The sequence below is a fragment of the Rhinoderma darwinii genome, chromosome 12 (assembly GCF_050947455.1).
Source record: "Rhinoderma darwinii isolate aRhiDar2 chromosome 12, aRhiDar2.hap1, whole genome shotgun sequence".
Taxonomy (NCBI): Eukaryota; Metazoa; Chordata; class Amphibia; order Anura; family Rhinodermatidae; genus Rhinoderma; species Rhinoderma darwinii.
Window position 1 is genome coordinate 40,347,718 of NC_134698.1, and position 26,637 is coordinate 40,374,354.

A 26,637-nucleotide genomic window follows, 5' to 3' on the forward strand; every position below is an offset into this window, starting at 1 on the left:
AATGCAGAAAAACAGTGCTGGAATAGCTGTTAATAAAATGTAATCAATATATTATATGCATGCAAAACTGGTGCAATTGAAAAATACAACTCGTCCTGCAAAAAACAAGCACAGCTATGTCGACGGAATAAAAAAAAAAAGTTATGACTCTTGGAGTGCGACAGTGAAGAAACAAAAAATAATCCTTTATCATTAATGCACAAAAAGGCATGGCCATTAAGGGGTTAAATTATTACAGCTAATTTGGCTGAACGCAAACATTGGAAAACTGTGGGCGAAAAGTTGTTTTGGTCAGCAGTTACCCTGACTGATCTCCTTTTTGACATGTACCTTTTGGCTCTCTGTGCAGAGGGGACTAGTAAGCAGCTGCTGGACACATGCAACATCTCATCTCTGAAGAATAGAAAATTGAATTGGCCGAAGATAAAATCCTGACATTGCATAATAATCATTCGTCATTGCCATCGTAAGCATTTATGGCATATTCACAGGATATCCCATAAATGTCTGATAGGTGCATCACTTGATTCTTTCCGTAACTCCCATCGAACCATATGGAGACTGCAGGGGCCGTGAATCGGTACTCTCGCACCTATCCTGTGGGTATGCCATAAATGCTTAAGATGGTAATACCCCTCTAATTGTTCCCGGATTCCGGGGAAATATATATATATATATATATATATATATATATATTTATACACGCACGCACGCACGCTGTTACGTTCGCATGGCCTCCAGTGTGCATGTCAGACCTGATCCCGAAGGCATCTTGTGTTGCCCAGCAACCAGCTGCCGCGGATGCACTGAAACGGATATTGTAATGTACTGGATCTGTTGACTCGGGAACAACTGGGTAAACACGCCACAACTAAATAAGAGCAAAGAGGTGACCTATAGAGACATTAACGCGTAAACACACTCAATGGATCATTGTTTACTTCTCTTATTTATTCACATTACCAAAGGTCATAATACCAGATGCCCTATCAAAACGGGATCATTTTGGGTTGATTATATAAATTAAGGCCCATAAACACCCGTTTTAACAGTAAGTTTGTGGATACACCTCCGAAAAACAGATTGTAGTTGACGAATCGCTAGTTAACTTCAAAGGGCGGCTTCACTTTCGACAGTATCTGCCTAACAAGAGGGCAAGGTACGGAATCAAAGTCTATAAATTGTGTGAAAGTGAATCTGGGTATATACATCGCTTCAAAATATCAAGGGAAGGATTCACAAATAGAGCCCCAAGAATGTCCCCCAGCCCTTGGACTAAGTGGGATAATGTATGGGATATGATATACCCACTGTTGGATAAAGGCTACCAATTTTATCTAGACAATTTTTATTCCAGCATACCGCTTTTTAAATGCCTTGCTGGCAGATGTACTGTAGCATGTGGCACAATACGAAAGAACCAAAGAGGACTCCCGAAAAAACTACTGGGGCAAATGCTTAGGGTGGGAGAGCGCAGAGCCCTTTGTAGCGACTATGTATTGTGCGTTAAATATAAAAACAAACTAAATGTACTAATCCTGACCACAATACATTGTGACCGAAGCTCCCCTGTCCATGTTCGAGGTACTGGCACTGAAACCCCTAAACCAGTCTGTATTCAAGAATACAACAAATTTATGGGAGGGGTTGATTTATCTGACCAGGCACTCAAACACTAGAGTGCCATTTTAAAATCTCGCATATGGTATAAAAAGCTCGTGGTCCATCTCACACAGGTAGCATTATGTAATGCATTTGTGCTTTACAGAAGTGCCGGCCTTGGTGGAACATTTCTTGATTTTCAAGAAAATTTAATAATGGCCCTCATATATGGAGAATAGGAGGTGGCCGGCCCCAGTACAGCTTCAACAAGTGAGGTCTCAAGGGTAGTGCCTGGACAGCACTTTCCTAATGAAATTTACCCCCTCCGCAAAAAAAATAAAAATAAGAGTATGCCGACAAAACGATGCTGTGTGTGTTACGAAAAAGGCATCAGAAAGGAAACCCGCTACCATTGTGAAACGTGTCCAACACAACCTGGCCTCTGTAGAAAAGAATGCTTTAAGACGTACCACACTACTTTGGATTCCTAAATTTATACTTTTATTTTCATTAACATCCTCTTTATTCTTTTCATGTTGACCAATAAGAATTAATTATATTTTCTGGAAAATGTAGCCCATCTTGTCCAGATTATTCCAACTAAAACTGAATTTGCCCACGTTATTGTACGATTTAAAATACAACTAATAACCCCATTATACCCCTAGATGAATATATAAAAGATTGATTTCTGACCATTTTTTAACTGTACTGACACCTCAGAACCTCTGCAAACATGAAAAACTGTAAAGAATTTCCTGACACTAACGCCTCATTCACACGACAGGGTCCTAGTTTCGGCCGTTTTGGGCCCTTTTTCCCGGCCGTTTTGCATCCGTTCCGGGCCGTGTTGCCATTTTTATCGGCCGATTTTGACCCGTTTTGCATCAGTTTTTTTCCCTGTCCGTTTTAAAATCGGATGAATTTCTTTTGACACACACAGCCCTTTGTAGGTGATGCCACCCTGCCCCCTGTAGGTGATGCCACCCTGCCCCCTGTAGGTGATGCCACCCTGCCCCCTGTAGGTTGCACCCATCCCCCCCCCCCCACATTCCAGGAGAAGTCACTGACTTCAATGTCCATATATAGACAGTGTAGTCACTGACTTCTCCTGGAGAGGAATTCCCTGCCACAGGTCGGGAATTCCGCTTCAGAAGTGAGTGACGTCACTGTGTCCATATATCGACAGTGTAGTCACTCACTTCTACTGTAGCGGAATCCCCGGCCATAGCGTTGGGGATTCCGCTGCAGAAGAGAGTGACATCGCTGTGTCCATATATGGACAGTGCAGTCACGCACTTCTCCTGTAGCGGAATCCCCAATCCCCGGCCGGGGATTGGGGATTCCGACTCCTACAGGGAGCAAAAAAAGACCCTCCTCCTCCTCACATGCACTCTGCACTGTGAGGAGGAGGAGAGAGAGAGCACGAGCGACGGAATACATGTCCATCACTCGGGACACATTCCGGTGATGGCCGTGTATTACCCGGCCCCATAGACTTCTATGGGGGCCGGGTAAACGGTCGTGTGAATGGCCCCATTAGGGGTCAATTGTTCCTAATGCAGCCGGGTGACGGACGATTTATGAACGGCCGTCACCCGGACCGGAAACCCTGTCGTGTGAATAAGGGCTAACTAAAATGTAGTGACGCTGAATCTGGAAAATCAAAACAAAACCGTAGTATAAAAACTACTGCAGTAAATTTAGACTAAAACTATAAAGCTACGCTATGTAAAATTTAGTGAATGTCTGTGATGCTATATATTAGTGCTAAAAAAAACTGTAGTATAAAAATGATATGGCAGTAAATTTAGACTAAAACTATAAAGCTATAGTATCACTAACACTTAATGTAACACTATATTTTAGAAAAAACTGTAGTATAGGAAATCTACTACAGTAAATGCTATTTTTTTTATTATGTAACGGATGCTAACCTATACGTCCGCTACCCTAACTTCTTACCTATGCAGGTACTAGCTATACCGAACTATACATCCTCTTTTTTTTACAGTTATTTTTATATATATATATATATATATATATATATATATATATATATATATATGCGCCCAGAAAGCCTACGTCAACAAATTACCACTGAGGCTGATTATAGACTCGGCACTCAGTGGCCGCAGGGTTCACACAGAAAGATAGTGCTGTAAAAATAGGCCAAAAAATAAACCTGCGCCAATAAAATGAGCACAGATGCTGATCAGTGATGGTGGTCACTTATCAGCGCTCAAGGGCTGCAGGGCGCACAAACAGACGGTGCTGGCAGAAAAATGGGGAAAAAAAAGGCCCAAATAAACTGCATCAATAAATTACCACTGAGTCTGATTATGGACTCGGCACTCAGTGGCCGCAGGGCGCACACAAGAAAATGGTGCAGTAAAAATAGGCCCAAAATCAAAAACCTGCGCCAAAAAATGAGCATAAATGCCGATCAGTAATGTCGGTCATTGATCATCGCTCAAAGGCTGCAAGGCACACACACGGAGATGGTGCTGGCAGAAAAATAAAAAAATACGAAACCTGCAATAAAAAATGACCACACATGCTAATCAGTGGTGTTGGTCACTGATCAGCACTCAGTGGCCGCAGGGCGCACACATGGAGATGGTGCAAAACTGACAAAAAAAGTCCTGTGCCAAAAATTGGTCACTGATCAGCGGCCGCAGGACGTACACGGGGGGAGGGGGCTCGGGGACTGGGAAAGGGAAAATTAGCAATCACTAGTGCTTCTGCTGCTAAAAAAAAAATCTGCAGCAGTACAGTTGGTGATGATGATCAGTCAGTGATCACACAGCAAGATGCAGAAGATGACGATTGCAGCACAGAAGGCCTCCGCAAGGATAAGTATTCGGTTCACAGACTATCACACCAGCTCTGCTCACCGTTCCTAACCGGAATGAGGTGGGCAGAGCTGGTGCAGGGTGTTTGAAACGCCCACCATGGTTACGATTGGTCGGTCTATGCGGACCGACCAATGGTAGCGATCGGAGGGTGGCACCATCACCACACTGCCTTACAAGTATACGGCAGGGATTGCTGCCATCCTAGACAGCACCAATTCCTACAGTACCACTGTGCCCTGTGGCACAGTGATAGTTATTTTTGGCCCAAAAAGCTGCGTTCGGCTGGTCTAAACTGACCGACCAATCGCAGCCATCGCCCATCCGAGGGAGGCGCCACCCCCCTGGGCAACGTGTAAAGATGGCCTGCTGGGACAGCAGCCATATTTACTCTGTCACGGTGACCACTTAACGCTCCAACGTACCCATACGTTGGATGACGTTAAGGGGTTAAATAGGATCCCTCACTGGTTTATTCCCTATCTCCTAATTGATCTAATAGGCGCTTTGCTGATAACTACAGTGTGATTTGTTTTTAATTTTTTTTTATTTTAAGTTATGAGCAGTTTTCTAAATATGATAATGTGGCTTTAATAGCCAAATAGGAGGAGGTGACTCTTTCTATTCACACTGGGCAGTGTAATCTTTTCTGTCCAATCAGCATACAGCATCTCCCCCCTTCCCTGCCCAGCAACACAGTGTGATCATATAGTATACAGCTTCCATTCCCGACTGTGTATTCAACTGGCGATATCTCCGATTCGGTCACAGCTAGAACTGCGATCCCGGTGTCATATGAAAGATTGGAATCTCTGTTCTAGGTGGTCCACAGCCTGAGATATGGCTGTTTGAAGCTGCTTTAGTATCACAGTGTGTGAAGCAGCTTCATGCTGATAGGACAGGTCAGAGGATGTGGGGCAGCTCCACCTCAGGAGAATCGCAGCAGTTACCTCCCACTTGTCTAATAATCGCTCATTCACATATTTAGAAAAATGCTCATAACTTAGAAAATAATGTTTTGGGACACAATTTTCACTAGCATTATCAGTGTGACAGCGCCTATTAGATCAGCGAGGAGATCAGGCATTACTAAACTAGTGACAGAGCATCTTTAACAGGTTCCCGACCGCTGGCCGTATTTATACGGCCAGCGGTCAGGGTCTCTAAAGTCCGGCGTATAGTATATATACGGCCGCACTTCAGAGACTGTGCACGCAGGATCGCGTGCACACAGCTCTATGCCCTGGCTGTTGCTAACAGCCATGGGCACTGGGCAGAATGTCAGGGGTCAATCTTTTGGCCCCTGAACATGTGATCGCTGTGACAACCAATCACAGCGATCACATGCATTTCTGCATAGAAAACAGTGTGCACGCGATCGCGTGCACACAGCCCTGTGCCCACGCTGTTACCAACAGCTCTGGGCACTGGGCAGAGTATCAGGGACCAATCTGATGGTCCCTGAACATGTGGTCGCTGTGAAAACCTATCACAGCGACCACATTTGTTTTATTTTGACTTTTCTGGCAGTAAATCTCCTGCCTCTTTTCTTCTCCTCAAACATTGTTTCAGTTTGAGGAGAAGAAGAGACTCGGGAGAATTGCTGCCAGAAGATTACAGTTACAGTTACAAAAAAATACAGTTACACTCTAAAACATTCTCTGTATAGATAGATTTCTATCTATCTATACAATCTATCTATCCATCTATCTTTTTTTCTATCTATCTACCTTTCTTTCTTTTATTCTATTAGAATAGGCAGGTAGGGAGTATATAATTATATATATATCCACATATATATAATATATATAGCAATAGCGGTTTATTTTTTTGTTAGCGGTAGTGTAGATATATATAGCAGTTAGTTTGTGTGTTTTATATAAAAAAAAAAATTTGTTTAGTTAGTGTTAGTGTTAGTTACGTTATGGCGAGGAAGTTGTTTAGCGCCGAGGAGGCATACGCCATGCTGTGGTCTGAGTCGGAGACCGCATCAGAGATGGCGTCCGAGATGGAACCTGTTTTAGGTAGTGACGATGACAGCGTCACTTCAGGTTCATCTTCAGGGGACGTTGTCCCTGATGCAGTCGAAACTGCGGAACATGAAAGCGCAGGGCCAAGTAGCGCTGTAGCACGGGACAGCCTGGTCCCTCCAGTCCAGGCTCTTGTATGGGCACCTGCCCCATCTTTTGGGCCTAGAATCCACGGATTTACGGCCACTCCTGGCATAACCGTGGACAATACAAATTTTGTCCAAATGGATTACTTCCATTTATTTATAACGGACGACATCCTAAATCAGATTGTCCACGAAACAAATTTATATGCCACGCAATATATAAGGCAGAAACCTTCATCCACCCATGCCAGAGATTGGACGCCCACCAATTTGCAGGAATAAAAAATTTTTTTGGGGCTCACCCTAAATATGGGTATTGTCAAAAAGCCCTCCATTAGGTCTTACTGGTCAACAAGACCCGCCCAAGCCACCCCAGTATATTCTGCAGTAATGCCCAGGTCTCGTTATGAGACAATAATGAGGTTCCTCCACTTCAATGACAACGCACAGGCCCCCCCAAGTACCGATGCAAATCGGGATCGGTTGTTCAAAATAAGACCGCTAATAAATTCCCTGAATAATTTATTTCTGCAACTCTACACCCCTGAGCAGAATGTAAGTGTGGACGAATCCCTCCTCAACTTTCATGGCAGACTTAGCTTTCGCCAATATCTACCTTCCAAAAGGGCAAGATATGGCGTTAAGCTCTACAAATTGTGTGAAAGCGGGTCAGGATATACCACCGCCTTCAGGATTTATGAAGGGCGGGACCGCACAATAAATGTTCCTGGATGCCCCCCTGATCTTTCCACCAGCAGTAAGATCGTGTGGGAGATAATGCAGCCTCTGCTTCACAAGGGGTACCACCTGTACTGTGATAATTTTTATTCGAGTGTGCCCCTGTTTAGGCATTTGCATGCTGCAAGGACTGGGGCATGTGGTACCATGCGCAAAAACAGAATTGGTTTTCCACAGCAATTAGTGGGGAAGCGCATGGTAAAGGGGGACTCCTGTGCTTATGCATCTGAAGAATTGCTGGCGGTCAAGTTCAGGGATCGCAAAGATGTGTATGTGCTAAGCACGATTCATACCGCAGGAACAGTGGCAGTGAGGGAAAGGGGGGCAACATCGGACAAGCACAAACCAGTGAGCGTGTCCGAATATAACAAGTACATGGGGGGGGTGGATTTAAGCGACCAGGTTTTACAGCCCTATTTAGTAAAACGCAAAACTAAAACCTGGTACAAAAAGGTGGCCATTTATTTGTTACAGGTGGCCATCCACAACTCATTTGTGCTCTACAAAAAAAACAGAGGCAGAGACACATACCTGGATTTCCAGGGAAAAATTATTGAAGGCCTCATTTTTGATGTTCAGGACACCCGAGAATGCCCCCAGTCTGAGGATGTCACGCGACTGACTGAAAGACACTTCATCAGTCGGATTCCCCCAACAGCAACCAGAAGCAACCCCCAGAAAAAGTGCCGCGTCTGCAGAAAAGACGGGCACCGCAAAGATTCCCGATATTTCTGTCCCTCATGTCCCTCGCAACCAGGCCTGTGCATTGAGCCATGTTTTAAAAAATACCACACTGTTCTGAATTATTAGATTTTAGTTAATTTGTTGAAAATATATTTGCCCTACATTACGTTTTTATTTTTCCCATGATTTTACTCCAAGGGTGAGGGAGGGAATGGGTGGGGGGTGGATGTCATGTTTGATGTTTTCTAAAGTTCATCTGCTGGAGAGCTCCATTTGCATTAACCTGCAATTTCTTATTTTAGAAAACCCCAAAAAATAAATTCCCATTATACCCCTAGATGAATATTTTGGGATTTCTGCTTCAAGAGCAGATATTTTGGAAGTGTTATAGAAACTCTGTTGAGTTTTGTAAAACCAGCTTTGAAAAAAAGCTATATGTGACATAATCTTCTTCTATCGTCCGCCCTCCTACATCTCTATGTGATAAATAAGGCCACATATTTGGTATCCCCGTGCACGGGAGAAGTGGCAGAATGTGAACGGAGGTTAATTTTGACCGTGGTCTATGCCGTGTGTGAAAAATGCTGGTATAAACTGACGCATTTGCTAAAAAATTGCTAATTTTATTTTGATCCATCTTATTCAAGAAACTTTCAGAAGAAAACTGGACTTGCTAAAAATATGATAAACCCCTTGAAGGAAACCTTGTGGGGTCTACTTGTGTGAATGAAGTCATTTATGGGGTGTTTCTAATGTTTCAGCAGCATTAGGCCCCCCAGAAAACAGTATGCGGCTCTAAAATCAAATGCAAAATTCCTGGACCGAAAAGGCCAAAAAGCCTCCTTTTATGCCAAGCCCTGGCACATGCCCGCACAGTGAATAAGGCACACCGATTTGGTATCCCCATGCACGGGAGAAGTGGAAGAACGTGAAAGGAGATGAATTTTGGCCGTGGTCTATACCGTGTGTGAAAAATACTAGCCTAAACTGACGCATTTGCTAAATTCTTGCATTTTTTTCCAATTTTGCCCACTTTAGAGAAAAAAATAAAAATGATATATACTGACAAATGCCACTAAAACAAAGCCCTATCTGTCCTTTAAAAAGAGTGTAAAATTCAAAGATTAACTTTATTCACCTACAGAGTTATAGTCATCTAAAGAAGCGCATAGCAAAATTGTGAAATTTGCTCTGGTCATTTAGCTGTAAAACAGCCTAGTCCTTAACCGGTTAAAGTAAAGGGTCTTTTGACGGATCCTATTCGTTTCTATATAATGCATACTGATGCAAAAATACATCTGATCAGTCAGGATATGTTTTATTTTTACAGGATCCTAAAACATGCTGTGTCCGAGTCTTGAAAATAAAATGGTAACTTCAATAAAGGCGAATTACAATTCCATCAAGATTCACAAGAGCCATAATGTTATATAGGGGAGTGTTCTCACAGGTGCAACATATTGACATTCACACACCTAAGGCACCATGCACACGTGCCCACAATCATGGCCCACTGTTGCGGGCACGGGCAGCCGTACAAAGTATGTGAGTACGGCCTGTAAAACACGAAATTACGGACATGGTCCATAATTCCTGGCACAGTTCTACGGCACGGACACCCATCCATAGCAATACGGAAAGGTGTCCGCGGCCAATAGAACTGAATGGGTCAGTAATTGCGGACCGTATTACAGTCCGCAATTACGGATCATTTTTACAGTCGTGTGCATTGGGCCTAACTCTGATGAGATGGGTGCTCAGTTTTGCAATAGCGCACAGGACTTCTTAGGCTGGGTTCACATTTTGCAGTATTGTGCCGCATGCGTTTTACCATGAATTGCCACGAAACTGTTATTGCCATGGTTTTTACAGGTGAAACATTTTACAATTTGCGGCAATTCGTGTTTTAAAGTGTGGTTTTGCCACACGACACACTATCGCAACGTGTGAACCCAATATTAACGTTCCCGGTCATATGATTGCGTGGTGAAATAAGCTGACTAGCAGCCTATTGGTCTCTGCTGTGCATGCACATTTGCTTCAATGGGAAGAGGGTAATAATCCGCACTCGGGCAGCGTCTATATTAACCCCTTAGTGACCAGTCTATTTTAGGCTCTAATGACCAAGCAATTTTTTTTGATTTTCTATAGTCTTATTCAAAGCGCTATAACTATTTTATTCTTCCGTCGACATAGCTGTATGAGGACTTTTTTGCGGGATTAGTTGTACTTTTTAATGGCTCCATTTTGGGGTAGATATCATTTTTTGATTAACTTTTATTAACCTTTTTTTTGGGGGGATAGAGAAAAATCCCTGAAATTCTGCAGTTCTATGCGTATTAAATTCTCGCCGATCACTGTGTGGTGTAAATAACACATTACCTTTATTCTGTTGTTCGGTATGGTTACGGCGATACCACATATGTAGATGTTTTTTGTTTTACTACTTTTTCACAATAAAAACTATTTTGAACTAAAATTATTTGCTTTTTGCATAGTCTCTTCCCAAGAGCCGTAATATTTTTTATTTTTCCGTCAATGATGAGGGCTTGTTTTTTGCGGGACAAGCCGTAGTTTTGATTGGTACTGTTTTGGGGTACATGGGACTTATTGATTAACTTTTTTATTATGACTTTATTTGGGATCAATGGAAAAAAATAGCAATTTCACCATTTGTTTTTTGCGTTTTTGTCACGGTGCAGTTTAAATTACATATTAACTTTATTGCTTGGATCGTTACGATCGCAACTATACCATGTATGTATAGTTTTGTTTGTTTTTTTATACTTTTACTAAGTAAAACCACTTTTTATTGAAAAAAATGTTTTTCATGTTTTTTTACTGTAATTTTTATTTCACATTTATTACTTATTTTATTAGTCCCACTAGGGGACTTTTCTATGTGATCTTTAGATCGCTGCTTTAATGCTTTGGTATACTTAGTATACCAAAGCATTATTGCCTGACTGTGTAAATCTGACAGGCAATCTATTAGAACGTGACTCCGGCACGTCCTAATAGGCATATACCCAGGGCTGCCATGGCACCCCATCGGAGGCCCGCGGTTGCGTTTCCGGCCCGCCGATGGGTGGGAGAGGGAGCTCCCTCCCCCTATAAATGATTTAAATGCCGCGGTCGCTTTTGACTGCTTAAATGGCCGCGATCTAAGTACACTTCGACCGTGGCTATTGGAGCAGGAGCCCGGCTGTCATTAGACAGCTGAGCTCCGGATCCAGCCTGCTCAGGACATCCGTGCAGGATTAGGACTGGGCCACTGTGAAAAGGCGTCGTCCTAGCCTAAGGTCCCTTAGTGACCGCCGTAAAAAGGAGTATTGGTGGTTACTAAGGGGTTAAAAATAATCCTAAAGTGTTCCAGCTTTACCCTGGCCAATGAGTCTCACAATAGACTGACACTTCCTGTTCTGTAGAGATCACTTCTCAACAGTCATCTCATCTCATTATCACAGGCAGGATTACAATGAAAGGTAACATATACATACACACTCTCACACTACCATTGACAATTGGCGATTGACCAGGCTTGCCTCATCCCATCCCTGACAATGACCTTGGCACAATACACACTACCATCGAAATCAATGGGTCCCCTCCTGTTCACAGGTTACTATGGTCCATGTGGCTGCTGTAATGCATATCTCTAAATGCTGTTAACAGCAGCTCAGACAAGATGGCTGCCCCCATAATCATGTACACAACATTGGATATAAAAATCTACAATCCCAAAAAATAAGAACAAATGTAAACAGATTTTTTCACAATATGGTATTAATTAGGGAAAAATATAGGAGGTGCTACATTCCCTTTAAGCAAACCGAAAATGAAATCTTTGGGGCCAGTTTTGCAGACTGTCTAGTAATGGACTTTTATTATCCTATTGTCTGTAAAAATGATTATCAGAATTATTTTTCTTCTTTATCCTGTTCACCACTACTTGGACTTTAGTAAGGCCCTATTCACACGGCAGGGATAGTCGGACATGTGACGGCAGTTTATTCATCGGCCATCATACGGCCACAGTGAAAACAATAGACCCCGAATGGAGCTATTCACACGGCCGCTTTTTTGACGGGCCGTCAAAAAATGGAACATGCCCTATTTTGGGCCATTCTCACGGCCAGACGGCTCCAATAGAAGTCTATGGGGACGTTTAAGATGTGATCCGAGTGATGGCCGTGCTTTCTGCCGCTCGCTCTCTACTCCTCCTCACAGTGCGAAGTGCATGTGAGGAGGAGATTTTTTTTGCTGTAGGTGGTACCACAGCCCCCTGGTAGATGGAACCCCCCCCTGTAGATAGTGCCACTGTACCTACCTAGCGGAATCCCTCTGGCCCTTGATTCCGCTCCTAGATTGAGGCCCCAACGTCACTATCCATATATGGACCGTGACATCAGAAGCAACTGCTGAAGCGGAATCTGTTGCCGACGCTGTGGCTGGGACTCATGCTCCAGGGGAAGTTCCTGACGTCACTATCCATATATGGACAGTGACATCAGGGGCAACTCCTGAAGCGAAATCCCCGGCCAAAGCATTGCCGACACTCTGGCCGGGTCTTCCGCTCCAAGCGAAGCCCCTGACAACACTATTAATTTATGGACCGGGACATCGGGGGCAACTCCTGAAGCGGAATCCCCGGCCAGAGGGATTCCGCTCCTATGGGGAGCTACAGTGGCGCCGTCTACAAGGGGGCGGTGTGTGTCACTACCTGCCAGGGGGCACTACCACACATGAAACTTTTACATTCATTTTTGCTTCAACGCATTGAAAGGATATGCCATCGCTTTCAGATCTGTGGGGGTCTTGCTTGTAAATTAATTTTGAACTCCACCCAAAGCTAACCATAACTGGGAATAATAAAATAATAGTGGAGTTCACTTCTGTTTCCTTGATTCTCCATTCTAGTGGGTGCTTTCTCAAGGGACCTTAAAAAGTGAGCCTCAGCTGGAGTAATGTTTTGAGTGGCGTTTTCCTGCTAACCGACATGTACAGAGGCGTAACTAGGAAAGACTGGGCTCCATAGCAAACTTTTGACTGCCCCCCCTCCCCTCGGTGCCACACAAGTGCCCCCCATTGTAGATAGTGCCACACAGCCCCCCCCCCCTATTGTGGATAGTGCTCCACAAACAAATAAAACAACAAAAATTCTACTTACCTAGGCCCTGTTTCTGCGACGAACGGAGCTGCTCCACAACACAGACGGGATCCTAGCGTATGCCGGCGTAAACCAGTGACATCATCGCGCCGGGATCCTGTCCCTGTGCCTTATAGGCTGCAGGCCGATCAGCCTGTAGCCTAGTAAATGGCAGAGCAGGGAGATAACTCCCTGCTCTGCCATAGTGATAAACCGTTTACTGCGTCCTAAGGATGCAGATACTATTAAATGTAGCAGCCATGGCGGCTCCACTGGGCACGGCGCGTGCCCCGTAGCAGCCACTACGGCTGCTACAGCGGTAGTTACACCATTAGTCATGTAGCTGTGACAACTTTTCATCAGAAGAATATTTGTTACGTGGAATTTAACTCCTTCGCACCCAGACGTGCTATTACGTCCGGGTGCAGGGGGTGATGTTTGGAGCGTGCTCACGCGTGATCAAAAAGTTCTACGTACCAATAAATGGTACCGATAAAAAAAACTACAGCTGATTCTGCAAAAAATAAGCCCTCACACCACTCAACCGGTGATAAAATAAAAAAGTTATGGCTCTCAGAATGTGGCAAGATCACGCTTGCTGTCATTAAGTCCCACACAAACGTTACCGAAGTGTCGGGATTGTGAATAGACATCGCGTGCTGGCTGGAAGCGATGTCTATTCACTCTCAAGACACTTCAGTAACGTTAATGTGTGAGTTAGTGACAGCACATCATGATCTAGCAAGATCACTATGTGTTGAGTACGTGAATAGAGAGAAGTGTATGACGCTGATTGGTCAGCGTCATACACTCCTGTTTACAACGCCCACTCGGTCAAACGCTAAGAAACGCCCAGTTGGGCATTAAGAAAGTCACTAGCATAAATCTAAAATTGCTCATAACTGTCAAAATTGACAGTTTTTCTAAATAACAAACACTGCCGTAATCTACATTACAGCGCCAATCACATTATGTAGAAGATAGGGCACTTATAATGTGGTGACAGATCATCTTTAAAGAGGCTCTATCACCACATTATAAGTGGCCTATCTTGTACATGATGTGACAGCAATGGTTTTTATTTAGAAAAACGATCATTTTTGACAGTTATGAGCAATTTTAGATTTATGCTAATTAGTTTCTTAATGGACAACTGGGCGTGTTTTTACTTTTTGACCAAGAAGTTGGGGACCAAGAAGTTGGGGAGAGAAGTTTATGACGGTGACCAATCAGCGTCATACACTTCTCCCCATTAATTTACACAGCATGTAGTGATCTTACGACATCACTGTGCAGCCACATAAACACACTATAACGTTACTGCAGTGTCCTGAGAGTGAATATACATTACCTCCAGCCAGGATGTGATGGCTATTCAGAATCCTGACACTTCTGTAGCGTCTGTGTGATATTTACAGCAAGGCAAGCGTAATCTCGTTTTAAATGATAGGTTACATCGTAATCTCGCGAGATTACGCTTGCCTTGCTGTAAATCTCACAGAAACTCTACAGAAGTGACAGGATTCTGAATAGACAACACGTCCTGGCTGGAGGTAATGTATATTCACTGTCAGGACACTGCAGTAATGTTATAGTGTGTTTATGTGGCTGCACATAGCGATCTAGCTATATCGCTATGTGCTAGGTAAATGAATGGGGAGATGTGTATGACGCTGATTTGTCACTGATTGGTCATCGTCATAAACTTCTCTCCTTAACGCCCACTTGGCCAAAAAGTAAAACACGCCCAGTTGTCCATTAAGAAATTCATTAGCATAAAGCTAAAATCGCTTAAAACTCCGTCAAAAATGATCGTTTTTCTAAATAAAAAAACACTGCTGTAATCCACATTACAGCGCCAATCACATTATGTACAAGATAGGCCACTTATAAGGTGGTGACAGAACCTCTTTAAGTTACCACTGGGAGTCCTAATAGTGTTGCCAAACTCATTTAAAGGGGCCTGTCCACCTTTTGAATGTGTAAAGGACAAGTTAACCCCTAGGCGCACCATGACGCAACTGTCCATGTGGCCAGTGTCTTAGCGCACGGGGACGTACAGTTACTGCGTAGTTCCCTGTGCACACTGTCTGCTACAGTGTGCACCGGGAATTGGGAGGCCAGCTGTCTCTGACAGGTAACACTCCACTGTATGCCGATCAGCAGTTTATTTCCGCTGATTTCGGCAATTATCCCTTTAATTGCGGTGATCGATTGCAATCACCGCATTTTAGGGGTTTCTAGCACATCGGCAGACCTCACAATGAAATCGTGAGGTTTGCAGATGGCTAGCATGGTGACCGGTGGTCAAGTAATGGCCTCCGTGTCTGCCATGTACGGATCAGCCTCCTGATACACTTCCTGTCAGTCACAGGGTGTCACTGCCGTTCGCGATGCACACTGTCGATGACCGTGTCGGTGACAGTGTCCATCGGGAAACGGGAGGTCAGCTGTCCTTGACAGCTGACACTCCACTAGTTGCCGATCAGCGGCTCATTGCCGCTGATTTCGGCAATTAACCTGTTACATGCGGAGCTCGATTGCGATCTCCGAGTGTAGGGGTTTTGAAGCACATCAGCAGCTCCCATGCAATTGTGGGGGCTGCTGATGCTTGTGATGGCACCCGGGGGCCAGACAACGGCCTCCGGGTCTGACATGTATGCAAGCTGAGGCTGGTGTAAAAAAAGTGTAAAAAGTAAAGAAAAAAGTTAATAAAAATGTTTTACAAAAGTGTAAAAATAAAAGATTATTTTTTTCCTATAATAAGTCTCTTCTTATGGGAAAAAAATGAAAATGTTAAAAAACAGTACACATATTTGGTATCACCGCGTTCGAAACGACCGAATCTATAAAACTATAATGTTGTTTTTACTGCACAGTGAACACCGCAAAAAAAACCTAAAAACAATGCCAGAATCACTATTTTTTGGTCACCCCCCCTCCCAAAATATATAATAAAAAGTGATCAAAAAGTTGCATGTACCCGAAAATAGTACCAATAAAAACTACAACCCGTCCTGCAAAAAACAAGACCTCCCACAGCTTTTTTGACTGAAAAATAAAAAAGTTACGGAGCTCAGAATATGGTGACACAGAAAATAAATTATATTATAAACAAGTGATTTTATTGTGCAAACGCTGCAAAACAAAAAAAACTATATACATATGGTATCGCCGTAATCGTACCGACCCGCAGAATAAAGTAAAATTGTCATAGTGCATTATGAACGCCGTAAGAAATAAAGAATTGAAAACGCCAAAATCACTGTTTTTTGGTCACCAAAGTTCGAAATAAAATGTAATAAAAAGTGATCAAAAAGTTGTATGTACCGAAAAATGATACCAATAAATAAAAACTACAGCTCGTCCTGCAAAAATAAGCCCTCACACCGCTCAATTCATAGAAAAATAAAAAAGTTATGGCGTTTGGAAAGCGTGGAGTGAAACTAAAATGGAAAAGCAAAAAAGGATCAGTCCTGCAAAGGTTAATTTATTTCTATTAAAAGAATCAATTATTACCACATGTGGGGTATTGTCATACTCATGAGAGATTGCGTTACAAATTTAGGGCGACTTTTTCTCCTTTATCCCTTGTGAAAATGAAAAAATTCAATATTTTAGTGGACAAAAATGTTTATATTCATTGAAATTTAGATAAATGCACATTTTTGCAAATTTTCCCTAAATTTTGGTGTTTTTCACAAATAAATATTGAATTTATTGACCAAATTTTTCCACTATCATAAAGTACAATATGTCACGAGAAAACGATCAGAATCGCTTGAATAGGTAAAAGCATTCCCAAGTTAGTACTACATAAAGTGACACATGTCAGATTTGAAAAAAATCGGCTGTACCACAAGGCCAAAACAGGTTGCGTCCTAAAGGGGTTAAACGAGGAGGAAATAAATATACTTTTGTGTCAAAGCTCCAGATGGCTCCTACAATGAAAAACTAGATAGACTGTACAAAAGCAGGGAATATCTTTTCAACAATAACCACTGCAATTTCTTTTCAGGGGTTAACCGGACGAAATTGCACGATATGATTGCAGACCTGGGTGATGAGGAACTGTCCCACGTCTCGCCAGGCATCCTGAGTCCAGCCTGTTCACCAACCAGAATAACTGATCATGAAGGTGGGAGGGCAGAGGAAGGTACGAATCTCTCGGACAGAAAGTTATACAATAAATATTATGAAGTCTATTGCAGTGCTGTTATGTTATGTTCTCTGTCATCATAGTAGTTGCGGAAACAATTGAACATTTTAGAAATAGATATATTTATTACCATCTTAAATTTTTTTTTACATTTTTATAGCAGATCCCATAACTTTTCCGTCTGGAGGTGGGAAGACCTTCATCATGGGATCAGAAGATGTCCTTGAGAGTGTTTTGGGACTCGGGGACCTAGCAGACCTCACTGTGACTAATGATTCAGACTACAGTTATGATGTAAGTGTTCAAGTTTACAGCAATGAAGATTTTGAGCCATTTGTGTAGGAACTATATCAGTATCTATACCATTCAAATTTATTAATATTTTTTTTTTTTTCTATGCGATATATAGCATTCAATGGAGCATGCGATCTTCTTGTTAACCTAGACTGTGATGTACTACTGGGGTTTTTTTGACCCTGGAAAACGGTTAAATGAACACAAGTGTACAGCTTTTAAAAGTAAACTTCAGCCGGTTCAGGACCGGGCTATTTTGATCCTTCAGGACCAGACACCGTTTAGCACGCGTTAGTTAAACGACTAACTTTTTTATTTGTTGGGCTAGCGATGTGATTTTTGCGATGTTTTCCATAAACTTTGCAGGTTCCCTTTTTTTTTTTTTTTTTTTTATCGTTTTTATACACATCCTTTTTGCTATTTTAGAATTTCTTGGCTTAAAGTTTGAAAATAATAGAAAATAAATAAGCTTTTTACCTTTTTTTCTGGTAATATAGTTTTACCAAAAAATAGACGTTTTATTTGTGATCGTCATGGTCTACTGTACATTTTAATATTCTACATGTCTATTTTAGGGTAACTGGCTCAGGGTTAGCGTTCCGAAAATGATTGTCGGGGGAACTTTTTTTGGGGGTGGGTATTGTATGTGTATTGAAAAAAATTTGCACTTTGTTTTACTTTTTTTTATTTTTATTATTATTCACAGCAGCCCCAGTTACAGGGGAAGTCAGCCCTCTTATAGTGACTATTGTCACTAATAGGGCTGTGCTGGGTCTAGTAAGACCCTACAGCAGTCTGCCACTAACTGCAACCCTGCGATCATGTGACCAGTCACATGATCACCGGGACCAATAGCGGCTACTGCTGCCTCTATTCATATACACAGCGCTCACATCTAAAACTTGCGCCGTAAATAGTCTAGGGTGCCGGTTTTAAGGTCGCCGGCCGTAAATACACAGCCAGCGGTCGGGAACAGGTTAAAAAAAAAAAACATTTCTTCTGGACATCCAATCAGTAATTTCATTAAGGACATTTATAGTCCTAATGCTTTGCTGCGTGTCACGTTCCTGTGGCAGCGCTCGCAGTATATCTTCCCTTCTTCAGCTCTCCAAGTGTTGCCAAGGAAAGCTGAAGCGTTTGAGCCCTTTCATCCGAGCTACTGGTGGAGGTCATCATGATTGCTACTTTTGACATGATGGATATACTTTAAAGAGGACCTGTGACTGGGTCATAGTTTACTTTCTATCAATCTCGCCTTACTACTGCTGTCTCCTGCCAGTGGTGCTTTTGTTTTATTTCTATGCCTCCCTATTCCGGAGATATGGCCCCCGGTTGTTTTGGTGCCAAATATGATCATGAATCGCTTACTAGCCAAGACGAAGTCCACACCAGCCATTCTCCTGAGGTGGAGTTACTTCACAGATTCTGACGCTGTCCTATTAGCGTGGGGCTAGTTCACCCAGAGTTTTTTGCTTTGTTTTTGACACGGAAACTGTGCCAAAAAATGGCCAAAGTCGCCTCACATCGATTTCAATGGGAGGCAGAGGCAACTTTTCCCTGCAAGCGACATGCTCTTTCTTCCTGCGGTTTCCTCTCTGAACACCCATTGAAATTAATGGGAGGCAGAGAAAGCATCTTTCGCTGAGTTTTTTTGCCCGCGGCGCTCAATAGCTGCAGGCGATAAACGCCGCAAAGAATGTGGCAAAGACAGTGCCGACAAGGCAAATTCTGCCTGAAAAAAAACTGTGAACACACCCATATTGTCTGCATATTAAAAAAATAAATAAATAACTTATTCTCTTCGTCAGTTATGTTTGACAGATTATTTACAGCAGAGAAATACAGGCGAAGGAAGATTTATCTTTTTGTGGGTACTTTTAATTCCAGTATTTTGTAATTGTTTATAACCAGAATTAATTTCCATTTTAAAGATGCCATCCAATAAGGATGCGTTTAGGAAGACTTGGAACCACAAATACACCCTACGAAGTCACTTTGATGGGGTGCGGGCGCTAGCATTTCACCCAGTTGAGCCTGTTCTGGTCACCGCATCTGAAGATCACACCCTAAAATTGTGGAACTTGCAGAAAACAGTCCCTGCCAAAAAGTGAGTGGTGTGGCTACTACATTGAAATCTCATAGTTGTATAAGACAAAACATATACCAGCTCTTAATAAATGGCATCTGTTTCTACCTTTTTAGGAGTGCCTCATTCGATGTGGAACCAATCTATACATTCAGAGCTCACATGTAAGTTTTTATAGTGTAAATGGATCGTTAAAGAACACTTTTCCTATACTCTCTTAGTGCAATTTAACCTAGTAGGGGAATAGAATGTGATCTTTCATTCAGAACCCTCATTTGTTGGCTAAACAAGATGCCATGTCTTGATTGAGGAAAAAAATAAACAATTGAAATCTGTGTTAATACTCAATTCCGAGACTTATTTTTCTGTGTGGGGAATCCGTTTTTGGACGCTACTATTTTTACTGTCTTTACAGGGGACCGGTCCTTTCCCTTGTGGTCAGCTGTAATGGAGAACACTGCTACAGTGGAGGAATAGATTCTACTATACAGTGGTGGAAGATGCTAAGCCCAAATGTGGATCCATATGATACATATGGTATGTTAAAGTCCATCACATGTAATTTTGTGTGCAGTCTTTTGTAGAGTGCTAAATTTTAATTTTTAAAGTAACGTGGGCTCCGAAGCAGGATTTATAGGCAGTGCTGGGGCTCAGTAGGGTTCAGATTTAACCGCTTCCCGTGGGCTCTGTGCAGCGCCAACGTGAATTCACGGTGGGTGTTAAAAGCGTGATCCGGGTGTCTCCGAGTAGGGCAGACACCCGGATCGCGCTGTTATCCCCTGCCTCTGGTCCCGGAGAAATGATCGGGGCCTAATTGGTTCAGGTCCCGGTCATGTGATCGCAGGGAAAGTTTGTTGTAGCAACAAACTGGAAAGTTTGTTACTATAAGAAACTGGAAAGTTTGTTACTATAAGAAACTGGAAAGTTTGTTGCTACAACAAACTTTCCCGGGGACCGATTGCGGGTGCTGCAGTCGGTTACAAGGCAAAACCGGAGGCCATACAACAGCCCCCCGGGTATGCCATGCACGGCAGCCTATGAGAACCAGCCGGAGGTCGGTCCTCATAGGCTTCCTGTCTGTGTGACTCTCAGCGTCACACTGACAGTTTATAATACGTTACACTAACAAAAAATTCATATGGTATCGCCGTAATCATATCGACCCACAGAATAAAGTAAAATGTAATTTATAGCGCACGGTGAACACTGTAAAAAAAAAACAAAAAAAAACATTGTCAGAATTTGTTTTTGTCACTTTGCTTGCCCAAAAAATCTAATAAAAAAAAAATCACATATACCCTAAAATGGTACCAGTGAAAACTACAGATTGTTCCGCAACAAATAAGCCCTCAAACCAAACCGCTCAGGTGAAGAAAAAAATAATAAAAGTTCTCTCTCTCAGAATATAGTGACAGAAATTGTACAGTGTCCAAAAGCGGATAAGATCGGGCGCCATTTATCAATGCGACATCGGCCACATATCTGCGGTTTATTATTTATTTACCCCATTATTATACCCTCTTATTATGTCCTGAAGTACTCTGCCCAGTTTACACATACCCCCACATCATAAACTGAAATACCAACAAAACCCCAAACAGAACAGTTACCAAGCAAAATCTGCGCTCCAAAAGCCAAATGGCGCTCCCTCCCTTCTAAGCCCCACAGCGTGCCCAAACACCAGTTTACATTCACATATATGATATTTTATATCCGGGAGAACCCACTCAACATTGTATGAGGTATTTGTCTTCAGTGGCACAAACTGGGCACAACATATTGTGCATTAAAATGGCATATCAGTGGAAAATTTTAATTTTCACTTTGCACCATCCTCTGCGCATTAACGCCTTCGCGCACCACGACTTAATAGCATGTCGTGGTGCGGGGGTTATATATGGAGCAGGCTCATGCGCTGCGCCCGCTCCATATTCTGCAGGTGTCAGCTGTGTATTACATCTGACACCCGGGACTAATGGACAGCGATCGCGCTGTTACAGGAGCCTGTAAAAATATTATACTACAATACATTAGTATTGCAGTGTATTGTACCAGCGACCTAATCGCTCGTTCCAGTACCCTAAAGGGACTTTTGGAAGGTTTCCACTGTTTTGGTACCTCAGGGGCTTTGCAAATGCGACATGACACCTGAAAACCATTCCAGCTAAATTTGAGCTCCAAAAGCTGTTATCAGGACAAATAGCTTTACAAATTTTGGGGTGATTTTTCTCCTTTACTCATTGTAAAAATTAAACAACTGTGTGGTCAAAATGCTAACTATACCCCTAGAAAAATTCCTTGAGGGGTGTGGTCTTCAAAATGTGGTCACTTTTGGGCGATTTCCACTGTTTTGCTCCCTCCAGGGCGTTGCAAACGCTACATGGCACTGAAAACCAATCCAGCAAAATCTGCGCTTCAAAATCCAAATGGCGCTCCTTCCCTTCTGAGCTCTGCCGTGGGTCCAAACAGCAGTTTAGTACCACATATGGGGTATTGCCGTAATCGGGAGAAGTAGCTTTACAAGTTTTGGGGTGTTTTTTATTCTTTATTCCTTTCAAATATTTATTTTTATATGTTTTCAGAAAAAAGTAGATTTTCACTTTCACAGACAAACTACAATAAATATAGCAAAAGACCTGTGGGGTCAAGATGCTAACTGTACCCCTAGATAAATTCCTTGAGGTGTGTAGTTTCCAAAACCGTGTCACTTTTGGGGATTTCCACTGTTTTGGCACTACAAGACCTCTTCACACCTGACATAGTGCCTAAAATATATTCTAAAAAAAGGAGGCCCCAAAATCCACTAGGTGCTCCTTTGCTTCTGAGGCCGGTGTTTCAGTCCATTATCACACCAGAGCCACATGTTGGATATTTCTAAAAACTGCAGAATCTGGGCAATAAATATTGATTTGCATTTCTCTAGTAAAACCTTCTGTGTTACAGAATCTTTTTTTATTATTACAAATGAATTTCAGCAAAAGAAATAAAATTTGTCAATTTCCCCTCTACTTTGCTTTAATTGCTGTGAAGCCCCTAAAGGGGTAAGAAACTTTCTGAATGCTGTTTTGAATACTTTGAGGGGTGCAGTTTTTAAAGTGGGGTGATTTATGGGGTCTGTCTAGTACATAAGGCTCTCAAAGCCGCTTCAGAACTGAACTGGTCCCTGTAAAAATAGCCTTTTGAAACTTTGTTGAAAATGTGAGAAATTGCTGTTAAATTTCTAAGCCTTGTAACGTCCTAGAAAAATAAAATAATGTTCAAAAAAAACTATGCAAATATAAAGTAGACATATGGAATATGTGAAATAGTAACTATTTTGTGTGGTATTACTATCTGTTTTACAAGCAGATACATTTAAAATTAGAAAAATCATAATTTTTGCAAATTTTCTCAATTTTGGTGTTTTTCACAAATAAGCAATGAATTTATTGACCAAATTTTTCCACTAACATAAAGTACAATATGTCACGAGAAACCAATCTCAGAATCGCTTGGAAAGGCAAAAGCATTCCAGAGTTATTACCACATAATTAGGGCCTTGAGAAAGCGTGTACGCACGTGAAACGGCCGTAGGCTAATTCCAAATCCTGACCGAGATCTCTGAATAAAGGAACTGTGTTGCAAGTCTGGTGAGTGCCTCAATATTTTCTATACGTTTATATCAAGTTGGGTTGTGCTGCACTTTTCGATGAGCCACCTCCGGGGCAACTTATCTGCTAAAATCCATCAAGGAAAAGAAGCCATTGGATGCACTCCAATCCTAATTGATACTGGTTCAACAGTTCCAGCCTTTTCCTTCCTCCTACTTTTATTATTTTATTACCACATAAATTGACAAATGTCAGATTTAAAAAAAAATGGGGCTGGTCCTAAAGGCCAAAATGGGCTTGGTCCTGAAAGGGTTAAGTATCGCAACAACTGTATTGGCGTTCGTATATTCTGTGTTTTTTGTGTGTTTGTTTTTTTCTCGGCAGGCATTTACCACTTCAGGACACAGCCTATTTAGGCCTTCGGGGCATAGTCATCTCGTGACATATTGTACCTTGTTAGTGAAAAAAATGCCGATAAATTCAGTATTTATTTGTGAAAAACACAAATTTAGAGATAATTTGCAAAAAAATTCATTTTTCTACATTTAAATGTATCTGCTTGTAAAACAGATAGCAATACCACACAAAATAGTTACTAGTTCACATTTCCCATATGTCTACTCTGTTTGCATCGTTTTTTTCAAGGCTCAGAACTTTAGCAGCAATTTCTCACATTTTCAAGAAAATTTCAAAAGGCTATTTTTACAGGGACCAGTCCAGTTCTGAAGCGACTTTGAGGGCTTATTTTTATTAGAAAGCACCCATAAATTACCCCATATTAAAAAATGCACCCCTCAAAGTATTCAAACCCGCATTCAGAAAGTTTCACAGGAATTAAAGCAAGGTAGAGGTGAAATTTACAAATTATTTAATTTTTTTTTTTGCTATACTTCATCTGTTATACAGTGTTTTTTTTTTCTGCAACACAGAAGGTTTTACCAGAGAAACACAAATCAATATTTATTGGCCGGATTCTGCAGTTTTTAGAAATCTCCCACACGTGGCTCTAGTGTGATAATGGACTGAAACACAGGCCTCAGAAGTAAAATAAACACCTAGTAAATTTCGGGGCCTCCTTTTTTTAGAATATCTTTTAGGCACAATATCAGGTTTGAAGAGGTCTTCTGGTACCAAAACAGTGAAAATCCCCCAAAAGTTACCCAATTTCGGAAACTACACAACTCAAGGAGTTTATCTAGGGGTATAGTTAGCATTTTGACCCCACAGCTTTTTTGCAAAACTTATTGGAATTAGTCCATGTAAATTAAAATGAAAACATTTTCTATTAAAATATTGCATTTTTTGATTTTCACACGGCATAAAGGAGAAAAAGCACTCCAACATTAACCCTTTCGGCACTGATCCATTTTTTTTTTCTTTTTTTTTTCATTTTTTTCATTTTTCACTCTGCTGTTTGGACCCACGGCAGGGCTCAGAAAAGAAGACTATTTGGCTTTTGGAGCTCAAATTTAGCTACAAAGGTTTTCAGGTATCATGTCGCATTTGCTAAGCCCCTGTGGGATCAAAACAGTGGAAACACCCCAAAAGTTACCCCATTTGGGAAACTACACCCTTAAGGAATCTATCCAGGGGTACCCCACAGGTCTTTTTGTGGATTTTTTTAGAATTAGGCATGAAAATCAATATCAAATGTTGAATTTTTTCATTTTCACATTGGATACAGGAGAAAAAGCACCCCAACATTTTTAAAGCAATTTCGCCCGAGTACGAAAATACCCCACATGTGGTCATAAATGTTTCATTAGAAATTAACCCCTTCAGCACTGATCCACTTTTTGCTTTTTCATTTTTTTCTTACTCCCTGCCTTCCAAAAGCCATTACTTTTTTAAATTTTTCCATCGATAGAGTGGTGTGAGGGCTTTTTGTTTTTTGCAGGAGGAGTTGTAGTTTCTATTGACACCATTTAAATTACCATATAATCTACTGGGAAACTGGAAAAAAGAATTTGCGGGCTGAACTTGTAAAAAAACTGCAATTCATCCAGTGCATTTTTTTTTTTTACGGCTTTCTCTTTGCGGCAAAAACGATACAATTACGGTGATACCAAATTTATAAAGGTATTTTATATTTTACTACTTTTACAAAGAAAAAACTATTTGTTAAACGAAAAAAAATTGTTTGGTTTCACCACATTCAGAGAGCCATAACTTTTTTTGTATTTTTTTTAGTCGAGAGGTGTAAGTGCTTATTTTTTGCAGGACAAGCTGTCGTTTTTATTTGTACAATTTTTTGGTACATACAACTTTTTGATGGCTTTTTATTACATTTGATGTTAGAGCGAAGTTGACCAAAAAACGGCTATTTTGGCGTTTTAATTCCTTTATTTTTTACGGCGTTCACCATGCGAGTTAAATAATGGTATATTGTAATAGTTCGGACTTTTACGGATGCAGCGATACCAAGTTTGTTTATTTTTTACATTGAGGAAAAATTGTGTTTTTTTTGTACTTTTTAATATATATATTTTTTCACTACTAATAACTTTTTGTTTACCTTTTTTACACGTTTTATTAGTCCCCCAAGGTGACAGTACACTGCAATACTAATGCACTGCAGTATTCCGCTGTTCCTTTCCGTTAGTCCCGGGTGTCAGCTGTAATACAAGATATGCACTGATATGCCATTTAAGTGCGCAATATGTTGTGCCCAGTTTGTGCCACTGAACACAAAACTCATAAAATGTTAAGCAGGTTCTCCCGGGTATGGCAATGCCATATCTGTGGACATAAACTGCTGTTTGGGCACGTTGTAGGACTCAGAAGGGAGGGAGCACTATTTGACGCTCTGATTTTGCTTGGTAGTACCGTAGTTCTGTTTGGGGTTTTACTGGTGTTTCAGTTCATAATGTGGGGGCATATGTAAACTGTGCGGAGTACATCAGGGGATTGTAAGGGGGTATAATGCGGTAAATAAATAATAATCCGGAGATATGTGGCCTGTGTCGCACTGGTAAATGGTGCCCGATTTTATCCGCTTTTGGAACGCTCCACATTTTTTGTCGACATATACCGAGAGCCAGAACTTTTTTTTATTTTTTTCTCCACCGGAGCTGTGTGAGGGCTTATTTGTTGCGGGACAATCTGTAGTTTTCATTGGTACTATTTTGGGGTACATGTGATTTTTTTTTTTTTTTATTCCATTTTTTGTTAAAGAGGCCCTGTCACCACATTATAAGTGGCCTATCTCCTACATAAGGAGATGGGCGCTATAATGTAGGTTACAGCAGTGCTTTTTATTTACTAAAACGATCTGTTTTCAACACTTTTTTAGCGATTTTTAGATTTATGCTAATGAGTTGCTTAATGCCCAAGTGGGTGTATTTTTACTTTAGACCAAGTGGGC

The 26,637-nt window shown here is 41.6% G+C and overlaps 1 protein-coding gene across 4 annotated transcripts in view; it reads left to right on the top strand.

The window, feature by feature from the left end:
• Positions 1 to 26,637, top strand: part of STRN3 (striatin 3) — a 200,768-nt gene that overhangs the window by 108,744 nt on the left and 65,387 nt on the right. For 3 of the 4 annotated variants that reach the window (XM_075844282.1, XM_075844284.1, XM_075844285.1), the window contains 5 exons: positions 17,163 to 17,300; positions 17,464 to 17,597; positions 19,529 to 19,704; positions 19,800 to 19,847; positions 20,099 to 20,220. In XM_075844282.1, the coding sequence (XP_075700397.1) occupies positions 17,163 to 17,300; positions 17,464 to 17,597; positions 19,529 to 19,704; positions 19,800 to 19,847; positions 20,099 to 20,220 (618 nt within the window). The remainder of the gene's footprint in view (positions 1 to 17,162; positions 17,301 to 17,463; positions 17,598 to 19,528; positions 19,705 to 19,799; positions 19,848 to 20,098; positions 20,221 to 26,637) is intronic. The other variant, XM_075844283.1, reaches the window with a different exon arrangement.